At 44.6% G+C, this 23,912-nt stretch overlaps 1 protein-coding gene across 12 annotated transcripts in view; it reads right to left on the bottom strand.

Annotated features, from left to right (window-relative positions):
• The window catches only part of tcf7 (transcription factor 7), a 68,400-nt gene that overhangs the window by 23,190 nt on the left and 21,298 nt on the right, over positions 1-23,912 (bottom strand). For all 12 annotated transcript variants that reach the window (XM_014136873.3, XM_014136871.3, XM_014136872.3 and 9 more), the window contains exon 4: positions 2,561-2,684. In XM_014136873.3, the coding sequence (XP_013992348.3) occupies positions 2,561-2,684 (124 nt within the window). The remainder of the gene's footprint in view (positions 1-2,560; positions 2,685-23,912) is intronic.

Raw genomic sequence — 23,912 nt, 5'->3', positions numbered from 1 at the left:
CTGATTGCTATTCAGCCAGAGTCAGTCTTCACCAGAGTGATGCAGGATGACATTTTCATTGGCTTGTTAATTAAAGTGTGACTCCGGCTGTGTTTGGGTTAAAATGGCATTTTCATCCCACTGAAAATGAATCAGTTCCATTGGATTGATAAAGACGAACTCAAACATGTTTGTCATCTCTCTCCCTCTGGATTTGAGTAGCATCTTCGTGGAAGATGTTTAGGAGAGTGATGGAGTGCACGCGGTGTGTGTGGGTCTGTGAGTGACTATGCAAGCCGAGTGTGCGAGCGACGGTGTAAGAGTAGCGTGCTAAGCAGAACCTTCCTTGTGTGCTGCCGAGATGGCCCTGTGTGATAGTCACCCTAATTGCTTCCAGCTGTGTGCGTGTGTGTGTGTGTGTGTGTGTGTGTGTGTGTGTGTGTGTGTGTGTGTGTGTGTGTGTGTGTGTGTGTGTGTTTGAGAGGGGGTTGTGTGGCAAGCAGCCCCTCGTGGGGAAGGGACCACTTCAAGTGCGGTGGTGGAACCGCCGGAGGCTCACTGGAAAGAAGGGCCTGTCTCTGGGCTGCACCATTTCTCCCAGATAGTGCACTACTTTTGACCAGGGCCTATAAGGAATAGGGTGTCATTTGGGATGTAGCCCCTGTCTCTGGGCCGCAGCTGCTGCTCGGTTCCACACGGCTCCACCACTGCAGCTCAGGAACCAGGGGTGGAGGTGTGTGTGTGTGTGTGTGTGTGTGTGTGTGTGTGTGTGTGTGTGTGTGTGTGTGTGTGTGTGTGTGTGTGTGTGTGTGTGTGTGTGTGTGTGTGTGTGTGTGTGTGTGTGGAGGTTCGGGAAAGACGGCAGCAGCACAACACAGAGCCAGGAGTTTTCCATGACTGCGTGAACTGACCAGAAAAAACTCCAGACCCAAGTAATATGCTATTAATAAGGGCCTAAAGTTTTTCATGGTAAGGTCATAGCAGTGGCACAGTACAGGTCTGACTTAAGAGAAGTGAGAGGCTCCACAGAGGCATCGGCCCAAGTAGATGGTGAAAGGGGAACCATATTCTTCTTTCATGATTGTTCAAATTCAGATGGAAGTACTACTTCAATTAGATTCAGGTGAAATAATGACCATATAAAATGGGAATCGAGAAGGACCGTGGACTATTGTATTACTCTGCTGTGGTGACTGACAGGAGAAGTCAGGCCTTCCCACTCATCTGGCTAGTGTAGTTAAGATGAGGGAGATGATGATGAGTGGGAAGGCCTGACTTCTCCTGTCAGTCACCACAGCAGAGTAATACAATAGTCCACGGTCCTTCTCAAGACGATTATGAGGGAGATGATGATGAGGGAGATGGTGATGAGGGAGATGGTGATGAGGGAGACGGTGATGAGGGAGATGGTGATGAGGGAGACGGTGATGAGGGAGACGGTGATGAGGGAGACGGTGATGAGGGAGACGGTGATGAGGGAGACGGTGATGAGGGAGATGATGATCATGAGGGACATGGAGATGATGATGATGAGGGAGATGGTGATGAGGGAGATGATGATGAGGTAGATGATGATTATGAAGATGGTAATGAGGGAGATGATGATGAGGGGGGTGATAATGATGATGAAGAGGGAGATGGTAATGAGGGTGATGATGAAGAGGGAGATGGTAATGAGGGAGATGATGATGAGGGAGATGGTAATGAGGGTGATGATGATGAGGGAGATGGTGATGATGATGAGGGAGATGATGATGAGGTAGATGATGATGATGAAGATGGTAATGAGGGAGATGATGATGAGGGGGGTGATAATGATGATGGTAATGAGGGTGATGATGATGAAGGAGATGATGATGAGGGAGATGATGATGAGGTAGATGATGATGATGATGATGATGAAGAGGGAGATAGTAATGAGGGAGATGATGATGAGGTAGATGATGATTATGAAGATGGTAATGAGGGAGATGATGATGAGGGGGGTGATAATGATGATGAAGAGGGAGATGGTAATGAGGGTGATGATGAAGAGGGAGATGGTAATGAGGGAGATGATGATGAGGGAGATGGTAATGAGGGTGATGATGATGAGGGAGATGGTGATGATGATGAGGGAGATGATGATGAGGTAGATGATGATGATGAAGATGGTAATGAGGGAGATGATGATGAGGGGGGTGATAATGATGATGAAGAGGGAGATGGTAATGAGGGTGATGATGATGAAGGAGATGATGATGAGGGAGATGATGATGAGGTAGATGATGATGATGATGAAGAGGGAGATAGTAATGAGGGAAATGATGATGAGGGGGGTGATGAGGTAGATGATGATGATGAAGAGGGAGATAGTAATGAGGGAAATGATGATGAGGGGGGTGATGATGAGGTAGATGATGAAGAGGGAGATGATGATGAGGGAGATGGTGATGAGGGAGATGGTAATGAGGGAGATGGTAATGAGGGAGATGGTAATGAGGGTGATGATGATGATGATGAGGTAGATGATGATGATGATGATGAAGAGGGAGATGGTAATGAGGGAAATGATGATGAGGGAGATGATTGGGTGACCTACCTTTCTGGCTCATGTCTGTGGGCAGGTGAGGGGGGCTGGGGTTGAAGTGGTCGTTGCTGTACGGCAACAGGGACGTCAGGGGGTGCATCCCGTGAGACTGCTGGACCACCGAAACTTTGTTGGACTGCAACAGAGAGAGAGAGAGAGCACAAAAGAAAGAGAGTGTGTGAGAGAGAGAGAAAGAGAAAGAGAGCACGAAAGAAAGAAAGAGAAAGAGAGAGTGTGAGAGAGAGACAGAAAGAGAGAGAGAGAATGAGATAGAATGAGAGAGAAAGAGAGGCGGTTGTCATTTTAAGCATGGCTTGGAACAAACAGATGTGCTTTGGAGGCTGAATACATTTGCTCCGATTGGGTTGGCTGGGGATTCGGGGAGGGGTGGAGGGTGTGGGGGTACATTTGATCGATAGGCCTTTGATGATCAAGGGAGGCTGCGTGAGAGCTTGTTTGCTTTCATGTTTCTGTTTACAAATGGCTTTCAATAACTTACGTGAAATCCAGTTATTTCTAATGCTAACAGCATGCTGTTTGACATATGATATGTCACAGTGGTTACCATGTTGGAGGTATTCACCCGTTCTTGGACACAGTTGCAATAGCAGAGCCTTTCATATTTGTTCAATGTGTGTGTGTGTGTGTGTGTGTGTGTGTGTGTGTGTGTGTGTGTGTGTGTGTGTGTGTGTGTGTGTGTGAAGGTTTGGCAGAGGCATTGATTTCCATGTGTATGTACATATTTATGAAAAAGTTTTACATTTTTTCCCCGCAGCTCTGAAGACTCCAGCAGCAGCACTACTGAGAGAGGCTTGCCCTGCTGCTTCACATTGCCCCCTGCTGTTTTACAAAGCGAATGCCTTATCACTTTAAGGCAGTTCTTCCACGCCGTGCCGACACACATTAAAACATACTTTCAACATTCCCCTCTATCACCTGATCACATCAAACGTAAACCTCCAAACACTGGATCTCAGGAGTATTTTTGCATCTGACAAACCACGTGGTCTACAGTATATTCAGGAGCAGGGCATCTCTCTCTCTTTTTCTCTCTCCCTCTCTCTCTTTAGCTCTCTCTCTCTTTAGGTCTCTCTCCCTCTCTCTCTTTCTCTTTAGGTATTTCTCCCTCTCTCTCTTTCTCTTTAGGTCTCTCTCCCTCGCTCTCTTTCTCTTTAGGTCTCTCTCTCATTCTCTCTCTCTCTTTAGGCCTCTCTCTCTCTCTCTCGCTTGTCTTTAGCTCTGTAAGAGACCAGAAAAACCCCGCAGGACCACTGGTTCCGTTTCAAGGTCTGAGGTTGATGTACCATTTCCTTGTAACATTAGAGCCGCCACACAATTTTATATTTCAGTTTCTTGATGTCTCTCCTTTCCTAAAGGCAATTAGCCGTCCTTGAAGTGGTTCACTATGTGTGTTCCTTTACACACACTTGCAGAGACCAAATGAGCGCACTCCTTTAACGTATAATTATCAGCCTCCCTCTATTTAACCCCCCCCCCCACACACAACTTCGACATAATTGCGATTCTGTCGTTGTAACAGAGACAGACTAGTGTGTACACGCATAGGAGCGAGTGCAAACGAACACACACGTACGCACGAAAGTGCGCATGCACCTAAAGAGCGGTGAAATGAACGCAAGACTTCAATATAACGCCAATCTACAATCTTCGGTCTCCGATAACATCAAAGACAAAATTCCAATTAGATATTAAACCTTTTAAAAGTACGGCAAACGCACGGTGCTCCTCCTACAGTAATCTAATTTCACTTAAAAGGACATCTATTAGCATATTGTTATTGCCTTTTATCTGTCGCGGGGTTGTGTTTGAACAGGAATCCGGTGTTAAATAAAAGACGTAGTGGTGTTTGAGACATCACTAGGAATTAATGATGGATGATGGCCTCCCCCCCCCCCCCGCCCGACGGCCAATAGGCTACACCTTGACCCTTGTCTCTGCCGCTTCATTCCCTATGCTGATGAAACACTTTGCGCATAATGTATTCTTTGGTTTTCACAGACCTAAGTAGGGGTTTTTTGAAGCGGAAATTAGGGGTCCTTTCTAGAGCACGGCCAGAGTGCTTTGAGAGTAACGTCTTTAATCTCTCTATTTAGATTAAAACACACTCACTTCTCTGTTCCTCCTCTAGGTCTACCCTCTGTTATGTCTCATGGCTGAATGAAGTAGAATCATTTCGATTGAATGGTCTTTGGGGCTTTCAGGTAGGTGAAAAAAAGAAGCGATTTTTGTAAAGTAAAGAGATCCAATCCAAATCAGAGTCAAGCTAGTTTTGATATTTTTGTAACATTGTCACTACATGAATGAGGAGAACAGATAAAATACCACTGGTAAAACACTCCCTTCCCATGTGAATCAATCTCAAGTTACCATGAATTACCATTCTGTTAAGTACAGAAACCAACTCTGGTTGTAATGTCATCTACTATTCATTACAATAGAGAGCCTGTTCCCACCGTATACAGTGTAGTCTATATGTGGCCCCCTGTGAAATCCCAGGTTGAGCCTCTGGGCTGCAGACATAGACAGGCAAGTACACAGATGAGCGAGATGGGAGACAGTTGTGACTGTTTACCAATCCACTGTACCACCGCCACACTGAGCCACACTGAACCACACTGAGACAGACTGAGCCAGAGCCTTGCTGTGGTGGGGCTGCGGCATTAGTCATACAGACACACTTTCAACACTACCCACACACCCATACATTTTCAACAATACCTACATACCCCCCATCCGCACATTCTCTCAACACCCCCCCCCCCCCCACCAACACACACACACCCATACATTTTCAACATTACCTACATACACCCACCCGCACCCCCTGCACATACTCTCAACAATACCCCCCTTCACCACCCCCACCAACACACACACGCATTGAACACATACTGACTGAAAGGTGAGAGACAGGTTGGAGGTCTGGGTGAACGGGGGTATAGAACCTGAATCTAAAGGTAGGGAAACAACCCACACGACTGCAGTGCACAGAGAGTGAAAGGGTTGTTTGAGGTGGCACAGGATGTCTTCAAAATGAGACCTGAAACTTTCACATTATTTTGATCCCGGAACAGGCTGTGTGTTTATATATGGGTCCAGGCCAGAGGTGGAAATCATTTCAATAGTTCTCTGGATGACTAACTTTATGGTTTCTATAAAAAGACTGAGGCAGTTTCATGTGTGTGTGTGTGTCTGTGTGTCTGTGTGCAGGGTTGGGTAGGTTACTTTCTAAATGTAATCCATTACAGTTACTAGTTACCTGTCTAAAATTGTAATCAGTAACGTAACTTTTGGATTACCCAAACTCAGGAAATGTTGTTTAAAATGATTATTTAAACCATGTTTTGAGGCTATACAGTGTTTGTTTGCATTTACGTTGTTTACAAACAGTGGAGTAAAACAAACTTATATGTTGGGTTCTCATGGAGTGTGACAGTTGAACTAAGCTCATGAGGCATTTATACGTTATATTCTTCAAGAATCAATATATATTATTATCAGCATGAATTAGATTGAGCAATAAAAGTGTCACTTTTATTCCATAGGCTGGGATCCACACTATGCAGCTGTTGCAAGAGCAAATTTTACATCAATGCGCTATGTAGATATCCATAATAAGTGATATCCATATCACCATAGACTACACCACTGCTGTCATCCTTACCTCCAAGCGTTTATTCAAGGTGGATAATCTTTTGATGCCGACAGCAGTCGCACTATTGGAAGACATACCTTGGACTGTAACCTACAAAAGCCTATTCCTGCGCTTTTCCCGCGATCCATCAAACACATTTGGTGTGTCATCATAGTGGTCTCTGACTTCTGGTCAGACTCTCTCAGGTGGAACAAACTTAAACATGCACCTTTTTTCAATGCTGATTTGAATGTCATTGAAAAAAACAGAAAAGTGTCAAAGATTTTTTTCGCAAACATCCTTTCTGAATTTAAAAGTAATCCTCGAAGTAATCATCTAGTTTTTCTAAAGTATCGGTAATCTGATTACAATATGTTTTGCTGGTAATGTAACGGATTGCAGTTACCAGGTTTTTGTAATCCCTTACATGTAATCTGTTACTCCCCAACCCTGTGTGTGTGTGTAAATGTGTGTGTGTACGTACATGCGTTCTGCATGTGTGTGTATCCAGTGCCCAGGGCCCAAGTCTAGTGGCTGACGGTCAGGCAGAGGTACTCCTAGCGTCCCTTCCCCCTGTCATTGCCACTCCCTGCCATTATAACCCAACACCCAATCACACAGAGTAGGAAGCCCAATCTGGAAGTGATTCTCCCTCTCCAGAGTTACCCAAAATGAGCGGCACTTAGTTGGAGGTTTGGAGAACATCAAAGCCTGGGCAGACATAACAACGAAGCCATGTTTAAAATACTAAATCCCCCCTCCACACACACACGCGCATGCACGCACGCACACACACAGCCAATGCACAACACAGTGGACATCTATGCTATGCTGGTGGGCAGATGCTGGGCTGTGTTGGTAGGGCAGGAGGCGGATCATAGGGGATCTTGTATCTTAAGTGTTACCTCCTAGCAGCACTATGGGAATGCTCCATTGCTGAGCCAATCTGTCTTTAACTGAACAATATATGGGGCTGAAGGACAGACAGACAGACAGACAGACAGACAGACAGACAGACAGACAGACAGACAGACAGACAGACAGGCCAGGCCAGGCCAGGCCAGGCCAGGCCAACTCAATATACAGACTTGCAGAGGAATTATATCTCCATCTAAATGAGCACAAATAGACCACAATAAACATGTGTTCAGCTCTACTGGAATGGTCTTTAATGATCATGCTTTCAAAGCGAATGAATGGTCTTCTTGTTTATATCATCAGATTAGTCATCCGTAACTATTGATACAAAATATTGACGCAGAATTAAGGGAAATGAGACGACCACAGAATCATAAATCCTGGTGGAAATCGTCACTTCCTCCTCTTGATGGTTTATCAACACAATAGATAAACCTTTTAACACACAGACCCAGACATATTTGTTTGTCTAGTGGAGTTCTGTACACAGAACCAGACAGTAAGCGGTTGAAATAAGAGCATTGTCAAAGTGGCTCGAAAGTCAGAAGTATGACGTGTGTGGTTATTCTTTGGTGTTCATTGTTTGTTTGAAATGTCAAGACTTATACAGATGTAGGATCTTAATTTGAGCCAGTTTGCTACAGCAGGAAAATAATCCTGCAGCGACAAGAAATATGATGGATTATTATGTGTATTATAATTAATGGACATTTTTGTACGGGTTAATAGATTTTTTGTTAGGGCAAATCAAGTCTGAAATGTAAATGTGGAAATTACAAACTTACCAGTGTCCTGGTTGCAAAAATGTTAATAGTTGGCCTAATTTCAGTTTATGTGACAAAACAAGCATGTATAATGTAGAGAATCAATCATCGTACCATCTAAACCGCTGTGAAATATATTTTCCATAACCAAAAATATTGTATTTTCAGCTGTTTGAAGCTGGTGTACTAAACCGAAAGTAAGACGCAAAACGAAACTTAAGAATGGGAAGCATAGAAATAGCGCACATAGAACATCTACCACTTTTTAGACTTGCTTTCAATGAGAATGACATATCTATAACACACATATCTTTGTGAATTTGGTCAGGTCCCTCAAAAAGTTACATATTTAAAACTCAAATACACTACAAGCCAGCAGCAAAAGAATGATCAAATTAAGATCCTACATCTGTGCTCTTTGACCTTTTTGGGTGCGACGGTTGGGAATGGGGATTGAGACGCGATCCTCGTCATCTACAACCCACATGACCTTTTATGAATCCCCCTACACTGCAGGAAAAGACACCATCGAAATGTTCTTAAAGATTCCCTTGAATCAAATCTCTTCAGTCAGTGGTTGAATGGTCTGACAGTAATGATGCTGAACAGACAATACATTTAGCATTGAATCATAGTGAAACCTTTACTGCGGCTGGGACAGCTTTCACTCACAGGTGGTTTTGGAAAACAGAATTTGCGCCCCCCCCCCGGGAAATACCACAGCACATTAAAAAAAAAACTCCCATCAGGCTTTATGTTGTGGTGACACAATAGATTTATTGATTTCACAAACTGATCACAGCTTCCCTTGTCAATGAAAACCCCCTCTATACTGTATCACTAGCTAAATTGGCGACATATTTTCATGGAAATATTCTAAAATCTGCATCGCCACCGGAGATGTGATTCCATCAAATGTATTTTTGGGGGATAAAAGGCTGTGCGTGATGATGTAATGCACATAAAAATATATTTTTAGGTTAAATTCCCATGTACCGAATAAGGATCGTTTTCTCACAAAAATGTTTTGCATTATATAGCGAGTGTGCACACTGGTATTGGCACGTGCGCTCTAGCCAACAGCTCGCAAATACAGTGCGGGTATAGCCTACTTGATGAGATTATTATGGACAAAAGAGCGACATAATTTGTATTAGTAAAATGGCAGCCAAGCATCGATGATCATGGCACCAGAATAAGACCCTCGATATTTATTGGAAAGGAGCATCAAGCTCATCACTTTGCACTTTCACCACCCTGTGAAGTTCATAATTGATTTCATCTGTAGCCTAACAATCTGCATGATTTCCTGACGAGGCGTAGTGGGAGGACCACACAACACGTCATCGCGTGACTCCACGTTTACTTCGACATGATGGTTATTATATATATTGTAACGACCCTGGGTTTATAATATATTTGCGTATAAAAGCGTTTCCACCGATATTTCTTGAATAATTAATTTTACACAAAAAGATCCTACCTTGTCTCGCTTATTTTGTTTTGTCGACATTTGGAAAGTTTCCTGACAGGCCTGTCATTATATATTTTATCCGACATGTACTTTACTCGCATAAAAAGGTTGGATGGAAACTTGGTTACTGTCATCCCTGTTCTAGATGAATACAAGAAAGACGAGGGCTCTGGCATTAGAGTGCTGGAGGAAAGACAATATAATAAGAAAGGGGGATGAGGAGCGAGGGAAAGACAGCAGAGGTGAGAGGGGAGAAAAAAAAGAAAAGACAGAGAGATGGGTGATCTCTAACAAGGTGAGATAATAAGCAGAGATAAGGCCATAGAAATGGGATCAATGGATTCTATTTCTATGGATACGGTATGGTGGGTTAAGGCGTCTGCATGCGTCAGTTCGGCTGGCGGCTAGCCTATGTCGGCTAAGCGAACCGAACGAGTGTGCTCGCATACTCCCTTAAAATACCTTTGCTTGAAGAACGAGGGGGGAAAAAATCGGCAAACGAACTTCCTCAATTGTCCGAATTAATCTAAGATCACTCAGGAAATCGATCATTAATTTTTGACATTTTTGCCCGAGGAGATTTTACATCCAACTAAGATGTTTGGTGCAGTATTTCTCAATGATACAATTTGCATGAAAACTAGTCGTATATCGTTTCTATGACAACATAGTCTTTATTGAATAATCCCTACTGTTCACCAATTACCGACGAAGGGGCGTAGACTTCGGCTCCCGAACTTCCGCAGGCCTTGAGAAAAAACGTGTGCTCGAACAGGCTGCAAAACCCTACCCGAAGTCCAAAACTAACAAAAACGTCACAAAATGTCGTGATAATATATGCACAAACTCTTCCCGAACTGTTTCGTTTGGTGTGAGTGATTTTAGGCACCAGTCCTATGCCTGGTACATGAGAGTTAGGTTGATCGGACAGGCAGACCTTCCCTCAGCATAGCTACTAGTCGCTGTGTCCCACTGCCAGGGGTGGGGTGTGGCCCTGCCCTGCCGGAGTGGATGTCCTCTCCTCTACACACGTAGTAGACTCTTTAATGTCCCCCACAAAGATATCGGGGAGGGGACTGTGGATCAGTCTCTGTCAGTCCGTCCGTTCGTTCGTCACACATGAGATCTCAGACAGCACTTGGGACAAAACTTGGGTGAAGGATGCGTGTTGCCATAGAGATGCGTCATTTACAACGTTACAATGATTGGCCCAAGGAGGGACCTATAGTAATTCATTGAAATGTGTTAGTCACATGCAATATCTCAATTGGTGCATAATTTGTTGGGGACGAAATGTTTACTGTTGCCCTGTTAATCCCCTAAAATTGATGTCCGTGCCCCGCTGAAATCAAATTAGCATAATACAAAAATTCCAATTAAAATCTGTCCGTTTCAGCTAGAGATATCTGTGGGTTTTTTGCATTGGATGCATCTCAATCCATCACATCCGCCTATGTCACACTTCCGCATCTGTGGTGAAATGTGACAAGAGCTGGAGTGGTGTTTGTCAGACCTTGAGACATCCTGAAAATCAGTCCACTCACAATCCCATCTGTAGCTTACAAACGGTTTGGCCTACAGAACTACTATTACCCCTCTATGGAAAGATGAGACTCTCGCGAAGATGATGGTTTTCTCTGTTTTGCTTTACGGCCCCCACAAGCATCTTGGGACTTGTCTTAAGTTGGTACAGCCGATCTGCCAACTCCTTTCTGTAGCGCCCAAATAGTTTGAGCTACACATAATTTCACCCTCTGTGGAAAGGTGAGACTCTCACGAACACGTACGTCGGTTGTTTTGCTCTAGGACACCCACAGGCCTCACAAGACTCGTCTGACGGTCCCCTGGTACCAGTTGAAAAACTGGATGGAAGTGTATATGGAGACTGTTTAGTGCCAAAAATAATGGGTCAAATACAAGTAAAAAAAACAGAAAAAAATGTTTCCTGATCTTTCTTATACACTATATATACTAAAGTACAGTGCATTCGGAAAGTATTCAGACCCCTTCCCTTTTTGCACATTTTGTTAAATTACAGCCTTATTCTGAAATGGATTTAATTCAATGTTTTCCTCATCAATCTACACACAATACCCCATAATGACAAAGTTCATTTTTCTTGTTGCAAATGTATAGTTTTTCAGTGGCAGGGGTTGGGAGACTAGTCAGGATCGAGGGAAAGATTAACGGAGCAAAGTACAGAGACATCTTTGATGAAAACCTGCTCAGGACCTCAGACTGGGACGAAGGCTCACCTTCCAACAGGACAACGACCCTAAGCAGACAGCCAAGACAATGCAGGAGTGGCTTGCAGCGATGCTCCCCATCCAACCTGACAGAGCTTGAGAAGATATGTAGAGAATAATGGGAGAAACTCCCCAAATACAGGTGTGCCAAGTTTGTAGAGTCATACCCAAGAAGACTCGAGCCTATAATCGCTGCCAAAGGTGCTTCAACAAAGTACTGAGTAAAGGGTCTGAATACTTATGTAAATGTCATTATTATTTAAAAAAATTACATTTGCAAAAAAACTGTTTTTGCTTTATCATTATGGGGTATTGTGTGTAAATTGATGAGTGAAAAAAAACTATTTAATATATTTTAGAATAAGGCTGTAATGTTACAAAATGTGGAAAAAGTATTGGGGTCTGAATACTTTCAGAATGTACTGTATGTGGACACCCCTTCAAATTAGTGGATTTGTCTATTTCACTCACACCCGTTGCTGACAGGTGTATACAATCGAGCACACAGCCATGCAATCTTAATAGACAGACATTGGCAGTAGAATGGCCTTACTCAAGAGCTCAGTGACTTTCAACATGGCACCGTCATAGGATGCCACGTTTCCAACAAGTCAGTTCGTAAAATTTCTGCCCTGCTAGAGCTACCCTGGTCAACTGTAAGTGCTGTTATTGTGAAGCGGAAATGTCTAGGAGGAACAACAGCTCAGCCGCAAAGTGTTATGCCACACAAGCTCACAGAACAGGACCGCCGAGTGCTGAAGCGCTAGGTGCGTAAAAATCGTCTGGCCTCGGTTGCAACACACTACCAAGTTCCAAACTGTCTCTGGAAGCAACGTCAGCACAAGAACTGTTCGTTTGGAGCTTCATGAAATGGGTTTCCGCACACAAGCCTAAGATCACCACACCGCCATTGGACTCTGGAGCAGTGGAAACGCATTCTCTGGAGTGATGAATCACGCTTCACCGTCTGGCAGTCCAACGGATTCCAGGAGAACGCCACTATGCTTCCAACTTTGTGGCAACATTTTGGGGAAGCCCCTTTCCTGTTTCAGCATGACAATGCCTCCGTGCACAAAGCGAGGTCCATACAGAAATGGTTTGTCGAGATCGGTGTGGAAGAACTTGACTGGCCTGCACAGCGAGCCAGGCACGCCGACTGCGAGCTAGGCCTAATCGCCTAACATCAGAGCCCGACCTCACTAATGCTCTTGTGGCTGAATGGAAGCAAGTCCCAGCAGCAATGTTCCAACATCTAGTGGAAAGCCTTCCCAGATGAGTGGAGGCTGTTACAGCAGCAAAAGGTGGACCAACTCCATATTAATGCCCATGATTTTGGAATGAGATGTTCAACGAGCAGGTGTCCACGCTTCGCTCCACAGGTAATATTACACTTCACTACATTACAACGGCTTGATTTGTTTGATCTGAGCAATTCTTCTTAGCTAGCTACATAGCCGTCTTTGTATCAAAGATAATTGTGTAGTTTAGAGTAATTGAGTAATTATCGAGGCTAGCTATCTTCGTCCTCCTAACGTAGTCAACACTGCTAGCTGCTAGCTAGCTAGTCATCACTGCTAGCTAGCCAACTTCTACCGACTAGCAGCACTGCAGAAACTATTACATTACAACGTAACGACTTGATTAGTGTGGTGTTAGTGTTAGTTAGCCAGCTACATAGTTGTCTTTGCTGTCTCTGTATCTAAGATAATTGTGTAGTTTGAGTTTGAGTATTATGGAGGTGAGCTAGCCAGCCGCGACGCGGCGCCAGACTTACTCAACACACCTAGTCATCATTAACCCACTGCCAGCTAGCCAACCGTTACCGACTAGCAGCGCTGTAGATACTAATACTTTACAACGGAACGATTTGACTAGTGCAGTGTTACCTAGCTAGCTACTTAGTTGTCTTTGTCATTGCTTGATAATTGTTAGCTAGCCAGCCATCGAGGTTAGCTAGCCAGCTATTTCCGTCAGCATGGAATTCAAATGAGGAGATAGACAGATGGGTCAGGGGAGAAAGAGAGAATGTCCACTTGGGAGAGATGAGGATTCCAGTGCCACCACCCCGCTGGCTCGATGCTCTAGGGGTATGCGAGAACACGTGGGCAGACGAAGAGAGAGCAGTAGGAGTAGCAGTGTTATCTGTGGTAATCCATGTTTCCGTCAGCGCCAGGAAGTCTAGGGACTGGAGGGTAGCATAGGCTGAGATGAACTCAGCCTTGTTGGCTGCAGACCGGCAGTTCCAGAGGCTGCCGGAGACCTGGAACTCCACGTGGGTCGTGCGCGCTGGGACCACCAGGTTAGAGTGGCAGCGGCCACGCGGTGTGAAGCGTTTGTATGGCCTGTGCAGAGAGGAGAGAACAGGGATAGACAGACACATAGTTGACAAGCTACAGAAGTGTTGTTTCTTGTATTATTGTCTCCTGTGTCTTTAGAGAACTGTTTCACTTTGATATCCTTTTTCTTCTGTCCTGATTTTCTCTTTCTTTTCTTCTGTTAACTAGATATTCTTTGTTGTTCTTCGTTAGCTAGCTAGCTTCTTCCAAAAGAGTCCCTAGCAATTATAAGGTGAATGCACCAATTTGTAAGTCGCTCTGGATAAGAGCGTCTGCTAAATGACTTAAATGTTTTGGTCGTGTAGTGTATCTCTCAGACCATAGGACAGACACTTCAGAACAAACTTCCGTTTGATGTTTTTTGGGGGGGACTGTTGTTCCATGTTGTGAATCTGTTATTCAATGTGTTTTTATGGGCTAATAGCAGTATACTACTTTTCATACTTCAAGGGGTCTTAAAATTCAAAATCAAATAGAAAAATGATCCTTGGTATGACCTTAAAACAATTCAATATAGCTTGAGTAGAACCCCCCCTCCCCCAGCTTAGACTGGGCTTAGACTCTTATGGGTTAAATGGTGGGAACGTCAAAGGGCTGGGAGAAGAGAGGAGAGTCTCTGAGGGGGGGGGGGGTGCTTCAAAGACACTCTGAGCTATGGACTACATTTGGTCGAAAACCTGCATGTATACTACACATGTAGACCACTAATAGGGTATACAGTGTGTGTGTGTGTATACGGAAAATTGCAAATAAGAATGTCAGCTCTGTGTTCCGTATAGAAGTGGTAACTGTTTCAGTCCAAGAGGTCACTTTCAGTTCAGACATCTCAACGCCTCCCCAGAGAACGGCATGATGACCGAATTGTGTAAACCTCACCCCAAGTACCCGTGCCATGAATCAGCCTATGAAGTGTAAATGGTCAATTCTGCTTTCCCGTGTTTATAAACAAAGCCATGCTAATGTATAACCTAATGGCACTATAAAGGGAATAGGGTGGCATATGGGACGTTGACAATTCCTTTGATATCTATCTATCACGTCTGAGAGAGCTATCCCTCTACTTTGACCTTAGAGATGACCCTCTTCCTCCCGAGGGGAGGATGGTAGAGGAAAATAAGGAAGGAGGAGGGGAATGTTCTCCCCAGCCAGACATCTACCCAGTGGAGATGAACAAATCATTGGTGGACAAAACAGGCGTGAGGCAACTGACCAATCAGAACATTGCTCCAGCATCGGTCTGAAAGATCTGGAGAGATCTTTCTTTCTGTCTTTTTTTAGATTTTATTTCAATCGTTTATAAACAATACAAAACCTCTTTCTTATCGACAGACTCCATTGACTTATTACAGTGTAGCTCTCAACACCCTGCACCGACTGTTGAGGAAGGTGAACACTGTCTGTCTAGCTGTCTAACTAGGCCCTGAACTCCCTGTTCTTCATAGCACAACAAACTAGTACTGATTAGCCATTGAAACTGACACGACACAGATTAAGTCTCCGCTGTCCCTGATTCTGCTTTCCATCTGCTCAGTTCGATGGCTATCGGTAAACTCAACACAGGAGAAATGGATCAATCCATTCAAAACCAGCGCAAACAGTCCATACACACCCAAATCCTCTATCTATCCATAACTGCATGCATCATCCCTATCCATCCAGAGTTAGATGCAGTAGTAAATAGTGGGGATTAGGGAAACATGGCTGCTTAATGCATGCACAGAGAAGGGGGGTGGATGATCTTCTTTCATGTCATAATTTATTCTGTCTGATTAATTCTCTTTGCCCCTGTGGCTGAAGTGATTCCAGTGGATATGCCCTCCCCTTCTCCTTCCTCCTCTTCCCTCCCTCCTACCCTCTTCCACACAGCCCCGAGCTGCTCCTCTCTCTCCTATCTCAGAGCCCACCTGCTGGGCTGGGCCCTCTCTACGGCCGCCTGGAACAAGGCATACCGTTCCCATGGTTACCGTCCCTGCACGGTGTGCGCCGTCCGCAGGTAGGCTGCGAGGCCCGCTCTGTGGAAATCTGTGCCGGCTCACTCCTCTCAACCCTGTGTGTGTGTGTGTGTGAGAGAGTGAGAGCCAAACCCCTTCACCCTGCACTGCGCTGCTCTGAGGCAGATCTGCTGCTGCCGGACAGACAGAGGAGGTGAGATGCGGATTGTGTGTGTTCTGCTACATCATAGCTTAATGTGACTTAATTAAACATCAACTTAAGCCTGTGAGGAAACCCCCTATTGAGACACATCCTAAGCCCCTTGATTCATCTGAAGTTAGAACATGGACATATCTATTTCTTTATTTTTATTGAACCTTTATTTAACTAGGCAAGTCAGTTAAGAACAAAGTCTTATTTACAATGACGGCCTACCCCGGCCAAACCCTCCCCTAACCTGGGGTCAATTGTGCGCCGCCCTATGGGACTCCCGATCACGGCCGGTTGTGATACAGCCTGGGATCGAACCCGGGACTGTAGTGACGCCTCTAGCACTGCGATGCAGTGCGTTATACTGCTGCGCCACTCTGTCCCCCAAAATCTATTAGTGGTGCTACCAACAGGGATGTAGCGCTGCTGTAGCGCGGGCATGCCGCTCCCTCACTTTTTTCAATTTGAGAATGCAAAATATTCAAGGTCAAAATATTTCTGGAAAATTCATTTGGATAAATTCTAAATAAATTCTATTTAATTACCACTAAAATTCCATGAAAACGATAGAATGACAAACTCAATAAATATATAGGCTATAGCAGCCTATAGGTAGGTAATTGGTGGTTTCTTCCCTTCTCTCTCTGGCAGGGGCGCGAATTATAAATAACTGTAGGTGTGTGCAGAGGCCCTTTGAGCGGGCCAAATCTGACATAACAAGAACTGCCACTGACAGAAAACTTCAGGGGTTGCTAAAACGGATGTCCTCAAAACAGTTTGTTATGGACTTGGGGCTTAAGTAGGCCTACGACGCACTTGAACTCGCCCTACTGTCCGACTGCTTAGCTGACAGAAACGTACCACCTCTACTGCGTATGCAGACAAACTGATTCCCGCATGAACCTTATTATCACACCAAGAAGGTCTAGGATCCAAATTCACCGCGTGTCTGCCTTGACGTTCAGAAAAATCCCTTTTGCGCAGTGGAACCCAGAACGATATGTGACCACTTGGTAACGGTGCTGTCCTTTCAGCACCACAATTCGAAGTGCACTCTATTTGCTTAAAATAACCCTCATCATCAAGATCTGTTCCCTATGCCTAATAGTCCTACATCTATTATTATTACAAATAGAAGATTATCACTTCTCACAATGGTGCTCGTTTAGTAAAGTTAGATCAAAGCTGAATCAAAGTCTCGCGAGATCACATAATGATTCATTAGTATTTTACATAACAGAACGGAACATAACAGCATGTCCTGTAGCATAGCAGGCCTATAATATGTCACACCAAAAACACCTCAGTCACTTCTTAACATAAGCTGAATAGTCCCCAGAAATTGGTCATGCGGCCAAAACTCAACAGCGAGTGTCGCTAGGCAGGATATATGCTTTGATTGAAACAAAATGGGAGTACAAGAAAGGCTTGTAGTTTGTTAACACCATCTGCTTTATATCACTCGCAAAACTGTAATTCAAGAAGATCTCAATGCATGTTCCCATGAAACTGATTCCGATCAAATGATTGGCATGCAGTTTGGACATTTCACCGGAAAAACGTGAAGATTTATTGACAGTGATGATGGCCTATTTTGAAATTGGGTATGGCTAACTTTGTGTTTGAGGGTATTCAAAATATCATTTTTTTTTCTTGAGACAATATGTGTGGGCAAAGTCAGACTTTGCAATTGGAGGATGCATTTTATGCATATTCTATATTGAAATTCAATAGTCTGTCGGTACAAACTTTTGATTGAGAAATTATGACATTATTTTTGTTGCGCTCCCTCACCTAAAAAATAAGACTAAACCTCTGCCTACATATATAATCAAACCCTATAGCTGATGCGTGATGTATTACATAAACATTGATTGAAGGTTTAAAACTTATAGGGAAACCCTAAAACTCTTGATTTTAGCTCAAATCCTGAGAGGCATCTTGACGGTTTGCTAGGAAACATCCTCACAGTAGTTCACTGCTTTGAATTATAGATTTGAGACTCAAACCCCCGCTGTTTGTTTGTTTGTTCAAGCCTTTGAGTGAGGAGAGAACGGTGACGAGAGTCAAGAAAGACAGAGAGCGAGATGGAAAGAAAGAGAGAGAGAGAGAGAGAAAGAGCCCGTTCCCCCCTGTGGAAACGGGACCGTTATAAAAGACGTTGTGTGCCTGCCTGGAAGGCTAATGGTTTGTTATTGAATGAGCGTTACATCATTGACCAGTCTCCCAGAGCTGGACCTCATGGTAGGCTTTAAGTCCACCAGCCATTCCAATTTAAGCCACCAGGCTCAGATATCACAGGGCCCAACGCTCTGATGTGGCCACAGATATCATTGGAACTCAACCAAGAAGAAGATGGCTCGAAGGAGCCTTGTCCTGTGGGTTCTGTCTATGAAATAATATTTTGGAATTGCTTGTATATTTGCAAGCCAGAACTCCCCTAGCTGGGACCGACATGCTGTTCCCATTTTACCAATGGCTTTTCCTATAAAAAAAACTAGTATTGCCTGACATCACTCCAGATGAGGAATATTGTGGTGAGTATTTATGACAAGTTAGTCAAAGTGATGCGTACAGTATTTCAACGGTTTTCCTTCAAGGGACGGAGAGTTTCGCAACAGTGTAGAGTGTCTTTCGTGCTAAGATAACCAGTGTCAGTTAGGACTTAGGAGCTATGTTGAGTGCAGGGAAAGCCCCTAAACAATTGCAGTGGGCACCATAAAAAAAAATGTATTGAGATCTGTCAGATGAGCATCACCACCTTCATGATTTCAGTTAAGTGAAGACATGGGGCAGAAGTGAAGACATTGGAAACCGACCGAGGCCTTTCAGACAATCACTCCTCCAGGGATGCAACACAAGCTGTATCCGGCACAATACAGGAGAAAAGACACAGTGTGTGAGAATGACATGACACAGCCAGGCCTTCGAGTATATGAGATCTATATTGTGAAAAAAATATTATCTCTTGAAATTCCCTGACATCAAACAGCCCATATTATCAAGGGATTTGGTAAGACCGTTCTGTTCTTGGTGTTTCACACAAAGCAACAACTGTGATGAGATTGAGCAGACTTCAGAGCAACACAGAGAAGAGCCAGACCACACACAAAGTAGAAGTGACACTACACACAAATAATACATTCTTAGTTCATATGTCTCCTTGTAATTTGATGTCTCTGTTCTATCCAGTGAGCACATGAGCCAGTCATTTTTTATTTTTATTTATCTTGACTAAATTCTAAATGAAGCCAGAGAAGATCATTTAGAACTTAGTCGAGATAAAGAATGTCGTCACTAAATCTACAAATGTATTTGACGCACTAAGTTAGTTACAGCAGAAAATACAAATGAATAAACAACAGGTTGTCAACATCTACAGCCGCCCTGGGCTATGAAGAAGGCAGGATTCAAAATCAACTAGCCTATGTTTCTTCTTTACCACCTCTCAAAACCAACCATTGTTATTACAGAATCTAATTTGGAATAGAAAATCTAGGGATGCACGATATATCGGTGAACATGTCAGAACAGCCGATATTAGCTAAAAATGCCAATATCTAGTTTAATGCCGATGTGCAAAACCGATGTCAAAGCTGACGTGCCTACCTATATAACACAGAAAGATGAGAACGTCTTTGTATATAACGCAGGTACATGACGTAATGATGCCGCGTACAATTTTGCGCTACACGTGCAACACAGCATTCCTAACCTAGCCCAAAATGTCTGCTGTGGGGATCGAGCAGTCAACAAGTCATTTGAGCAGTCATTTGAAAGAATAAGGAAATGTCAGCGAGACAAGTCAAAGGCAAAATCCATTAACGGCAAGATAATTGAATTCATTGCCCTTGACAATCAACCGCTCTCTGTCATGGGTGATGCTGGTTTTCGCCGACTGGTCGAGCACCGGTGCCACTTTTATTTTTATATTTTTTGACTATTTTTCAGAAGTTGCCCTACCGGAGTGACACAGTAATGTCGTCACTGCTATTAGCTTCACGACTGACATTTGGACCAGCGATATCAGCCCCATGTGCATGCTGAGTCTGACAGCACAGTGGGTCATCAAGGATTTCGTACTGAGGGAAGTCGTATTGCATGCTCATGAATATGCTAGTTGTCATACCGCTGTTGCCATTTCAATGGCATTTGAGAACATGTTTGAAACTTGGAAACATGAACACACTAGCTAGCTCCATTCGAACAACTGACTCGCGATATAAGCTCATCCACTGCGCCAGTAGCAGATGTGATACCCTCTGTCATGGCATTGAAACGCCTGCTCAACAAAACTGACAGGGATGTAAACAAATGTGCACAAAATTTGAGATAAGCTTTCTGTGTGTATGGAACATTTTTGGGATATTTTTTTTCAGCTCATGAAACATGGGTCAAACACTTTACATGTTGCGTTTATATTTTTGTTCAGTGTAGTATTCGTATTCTAATTCCTAATTCTAACGCTACCGATTCTGTCACATGACAGTGGAGTGCGCATGCCCATTCTGACTTCGTCAATGTTAAGCTAAACATTTAGCTAGCAGCTAGTGTGCAACGTTAGTGCTGACTAGTTTCTATGGAGTGAAGATGGCCCCTTTTCCCGACGAGGTGGATATTTTTACTGGCCCACATTTGCGAATGAAACAGTTGCCCTTGACAATAGTTTGCCCCGGCAACAAAACTGCCCACACAGGCTGTGAACAAGCGATTTGGTGGCATTCTCTCTTTACCACCATGCTCGATGCTATGTACAAGATCGCTACTTCGATGCAGACAAGAAACATGGTTTACATGAAGTGTTACATACATAGCTGGACAAGACAGTGCGCACCGAGGAAGACAGGCCACGGACAGACAGAGCTGAAACTTTGCTTGATATGTACAGTATGATGAAATCCTGGTTGAGAATAAAACGACTGAACAAAAGAACAACGAAACAACACAGGAAGTGAAAGAAATAGGTTTTGATCATGTTTTACTTTTAATGGGGACACACGTAAATGCCAACAAAATAACTTCTTGGTCAGTGCGTGTGTGTGTGTGTGTGTGTGTGTGTGTGTGTGTGTGTGTGTAACCTTTATTTACCTAGCCAAGTCAGTTAAGAACAAATTCTTATTTACAATGATGGCCTACCCCGGCAAACCCGTACGACGCTGGGCCAATTGTGCGCTGCCCCATGGGATTCCCAATCACGACCGGATGTGATACAGCCTGGATTCGAACCAGGGACTGTAGTGATGCCTCTTGCATTGAGATGCAGTGCCTTAGACCACGTGTGTTTGTCAACTATTTAACTGTACTAGAGGTCGCTAAAATGTTAAATATCGGTTATCGGTATGTTTTTTTGGCAAGGAAAATATGAGATATCGGTATCGGCCAAAAATGTCATATCGGTGCATCACTAAGAAAATCCACACACTGCAGGTACTCTATGAGCTCCTCAGAAAATCCTCATCATGTTGATACCAAATAATAGCATAAAAACGTGCATGGAGTGGCACCTTAATGCATTTTGAGTGGCGAACGAAAGCCAGATCAATTGATTAAAGAGATCAATGGCACTGAGACACACCGACCGGACACACAGCTCATTTTGAGGGCTCGCTGCTCGTCACGAGGGTCTACGTGTGAGTGTGTGTCTGTCCCCACACACACACACACGTCAATTAAAACCTTTCCATTTGCCTGCCTTTGTTCACTATTAGCACGTGTCACTCCATTTCTGTGTGTCTTTAATCTTCAGGAGATGTTCAAGTTCTCCCTTTTATCTAGGGGCACTGGAAAGGCAAAGACCTACAGAGGAGAGCCATCCAAAGCATGTCGGTCTTTAACCCTGGTCTCTGTTGCATTGGAGGACAACCTACATCTATCACATCTACCCTCCGTCCTCAGAGAGAGAGACGCTGCTGAGGATCCTCACTGATTTAGAAACTGGGGGGGGGGGTCAGTGACAGATGCTAAGACCCTGTAGATGAGACAGAGTCAGATGGGCAGCGTTTTGCTTGTGAGCAGCTCAGGAACTCAGCTAATCATGGCTATGCGAGGTGGAAACCTCAGCCTGGTCCAGTGAGTGAAGGCAGAAAGGGCAGCTTCTCCCCCGAGTTCTGTGTAGAAGGAGTGACTCACGCCGGGTGCATCCCAAATGGCACCCTATTCCCTATTTAGTGCCCTACTTTTCTGACTGGCCACTTCTAAAAGCAGTCAGCTTCTCCTGGAGCAGTCGGTCTTCCAGAAGTCGACAGAGCTCCGTCGGCAGTGAGCCAACCCAACGAGGGCAAAACCACAGAGCAGCACTCCCAGCCCCAGGGGGCCCCCATGTGGTCCAGCATCACAGAGAACCACTGTCATCACTGGGTTACACTCCTCCAGGCCCAGAGCCGCTTGGATGGGACACTGCCCTCCGCCAGCGGTTCTTGGGACGCTGCCTAGCAAAAGGGTGGCATTGAGCGATCGATAATCAGTACAAATAACATAGTAAGCCTTCTCACTGTGTAATTTTCACCCCAAAATAAAGTGCCATGCAGGGCTCTCGCTCTCTCTCTCTCTCTCTCTCTCTCTCTCTCTCTCTCTCTCTCTCTCTCTCTCTCTCTCTCTCTCTCTCTCTCTCTCTCTCTCTCTCTCTCTCTCTCTCTCTCTCTCCTCTCTCTCAACCTCAAAAAGTTGCTGAGAGGGCCTGTTTGAACATGGTCTCGCACAACTCTGTGCTCTCCCTCCATCCCCGCTAAAACAATGGACCTTATTTGTCCTACAGTCAGATTCATTTTTGCAGAAAATTTGCAAATGTAAATGTACGGTTGCACATGTGAACACCGCTCCCTCCCAGTGAGCTCCCCAGCAGCTGCCTCCCTGCCTGGGACCTGCAGCGCTGCCTCCCTGCCTCTGCTGCATCCCATAATTGCTCCCTGACTCTCGTCTTCTGGCGCGGGGCTCGTCGGAGCCAAGACGCTAACCAGGAGCAGCTTGTCAGCTTTAAGGCCACAGTGTGGTCCTCAGATGCAGCCGAGATAAGTCCATCGGCCTTGTTTCATCACGCTCCAATAGAAACATGGAAAAGACGGGTGTGTTTGCCTTTACAGAGCCGGCCGAGTCTACTCCTTCCAGGCAGGCTTCCCTCCCTGCTACTGCGCCTGGGACCTGGGATATGCTGGGAGGGAGGCTGCTGGGGAGTGGGGATGGTGGTGACTGCTGTCACAGACCCATCAATCACTCCTCACGTCACCTGATCCATTTCGCAACTGAAGACCCCCCACTGCTGCAAAACAAAACAAACCATGACCACAGCACACAATGCTAACATCTGACATTGTTACCTTCTTATACATGGAGTTAGCGCTGTCCCTTCTGGGGAAGGGAGCATTTTTTATCCACTGCATTTAACTCAGTTCTTCATTCAGAGCTGAGGGGCCACGGGTGCTGGGATGGACGTACAACAAAGAGCAAGGTCGAAGATAGGATAAAGTACCTGACAACCGGGTTTAAAATAACATAGCCACCTGTCAAGGTAAAATAAAATAGGTATTTGCACATTTTGCTCCATTTGTGACAGCCGCAGTAGCAAGGGGAAATGCAGCTGAGACTAAGAGCGGATCGGACCGTTGAAAGGTTTCCGTCGCACTGTGCCCGGTCGAGGAACTGCTGTGTTGTGTTGCTCACGTGACACACAGTGACAGACCCGGCCTTTATTTTCCATGGTAAACCACAACAGGTTTAACCTCACACAACTGTAAACGATGAGACACACAGACAAGCTGCAGGCAAAAATATCTACCTGGAATCTTAACACAACTTCCAAGCAGCAACACCTAAACAGGCGCAGTATTCTGTAC

Source organism: Salmo salar, chromosome 13, assembly GCF_965601325.2.
Source record: "Salmo salar chromosome 13, fSalSal1, whole genome shotgun sequence".
Classification (NCBI taxonomy): domain Eukaryota; kingdom Metazoa; phylum Chordata; class Actinopteri; order Salmoniformes; family Salmonidae; genus Salmo; species Salmo salar.
Note: the sequence above shows the minus strand (reverse complement) of the source record. Positions and strands in the feature narration are given on the sequence as shown.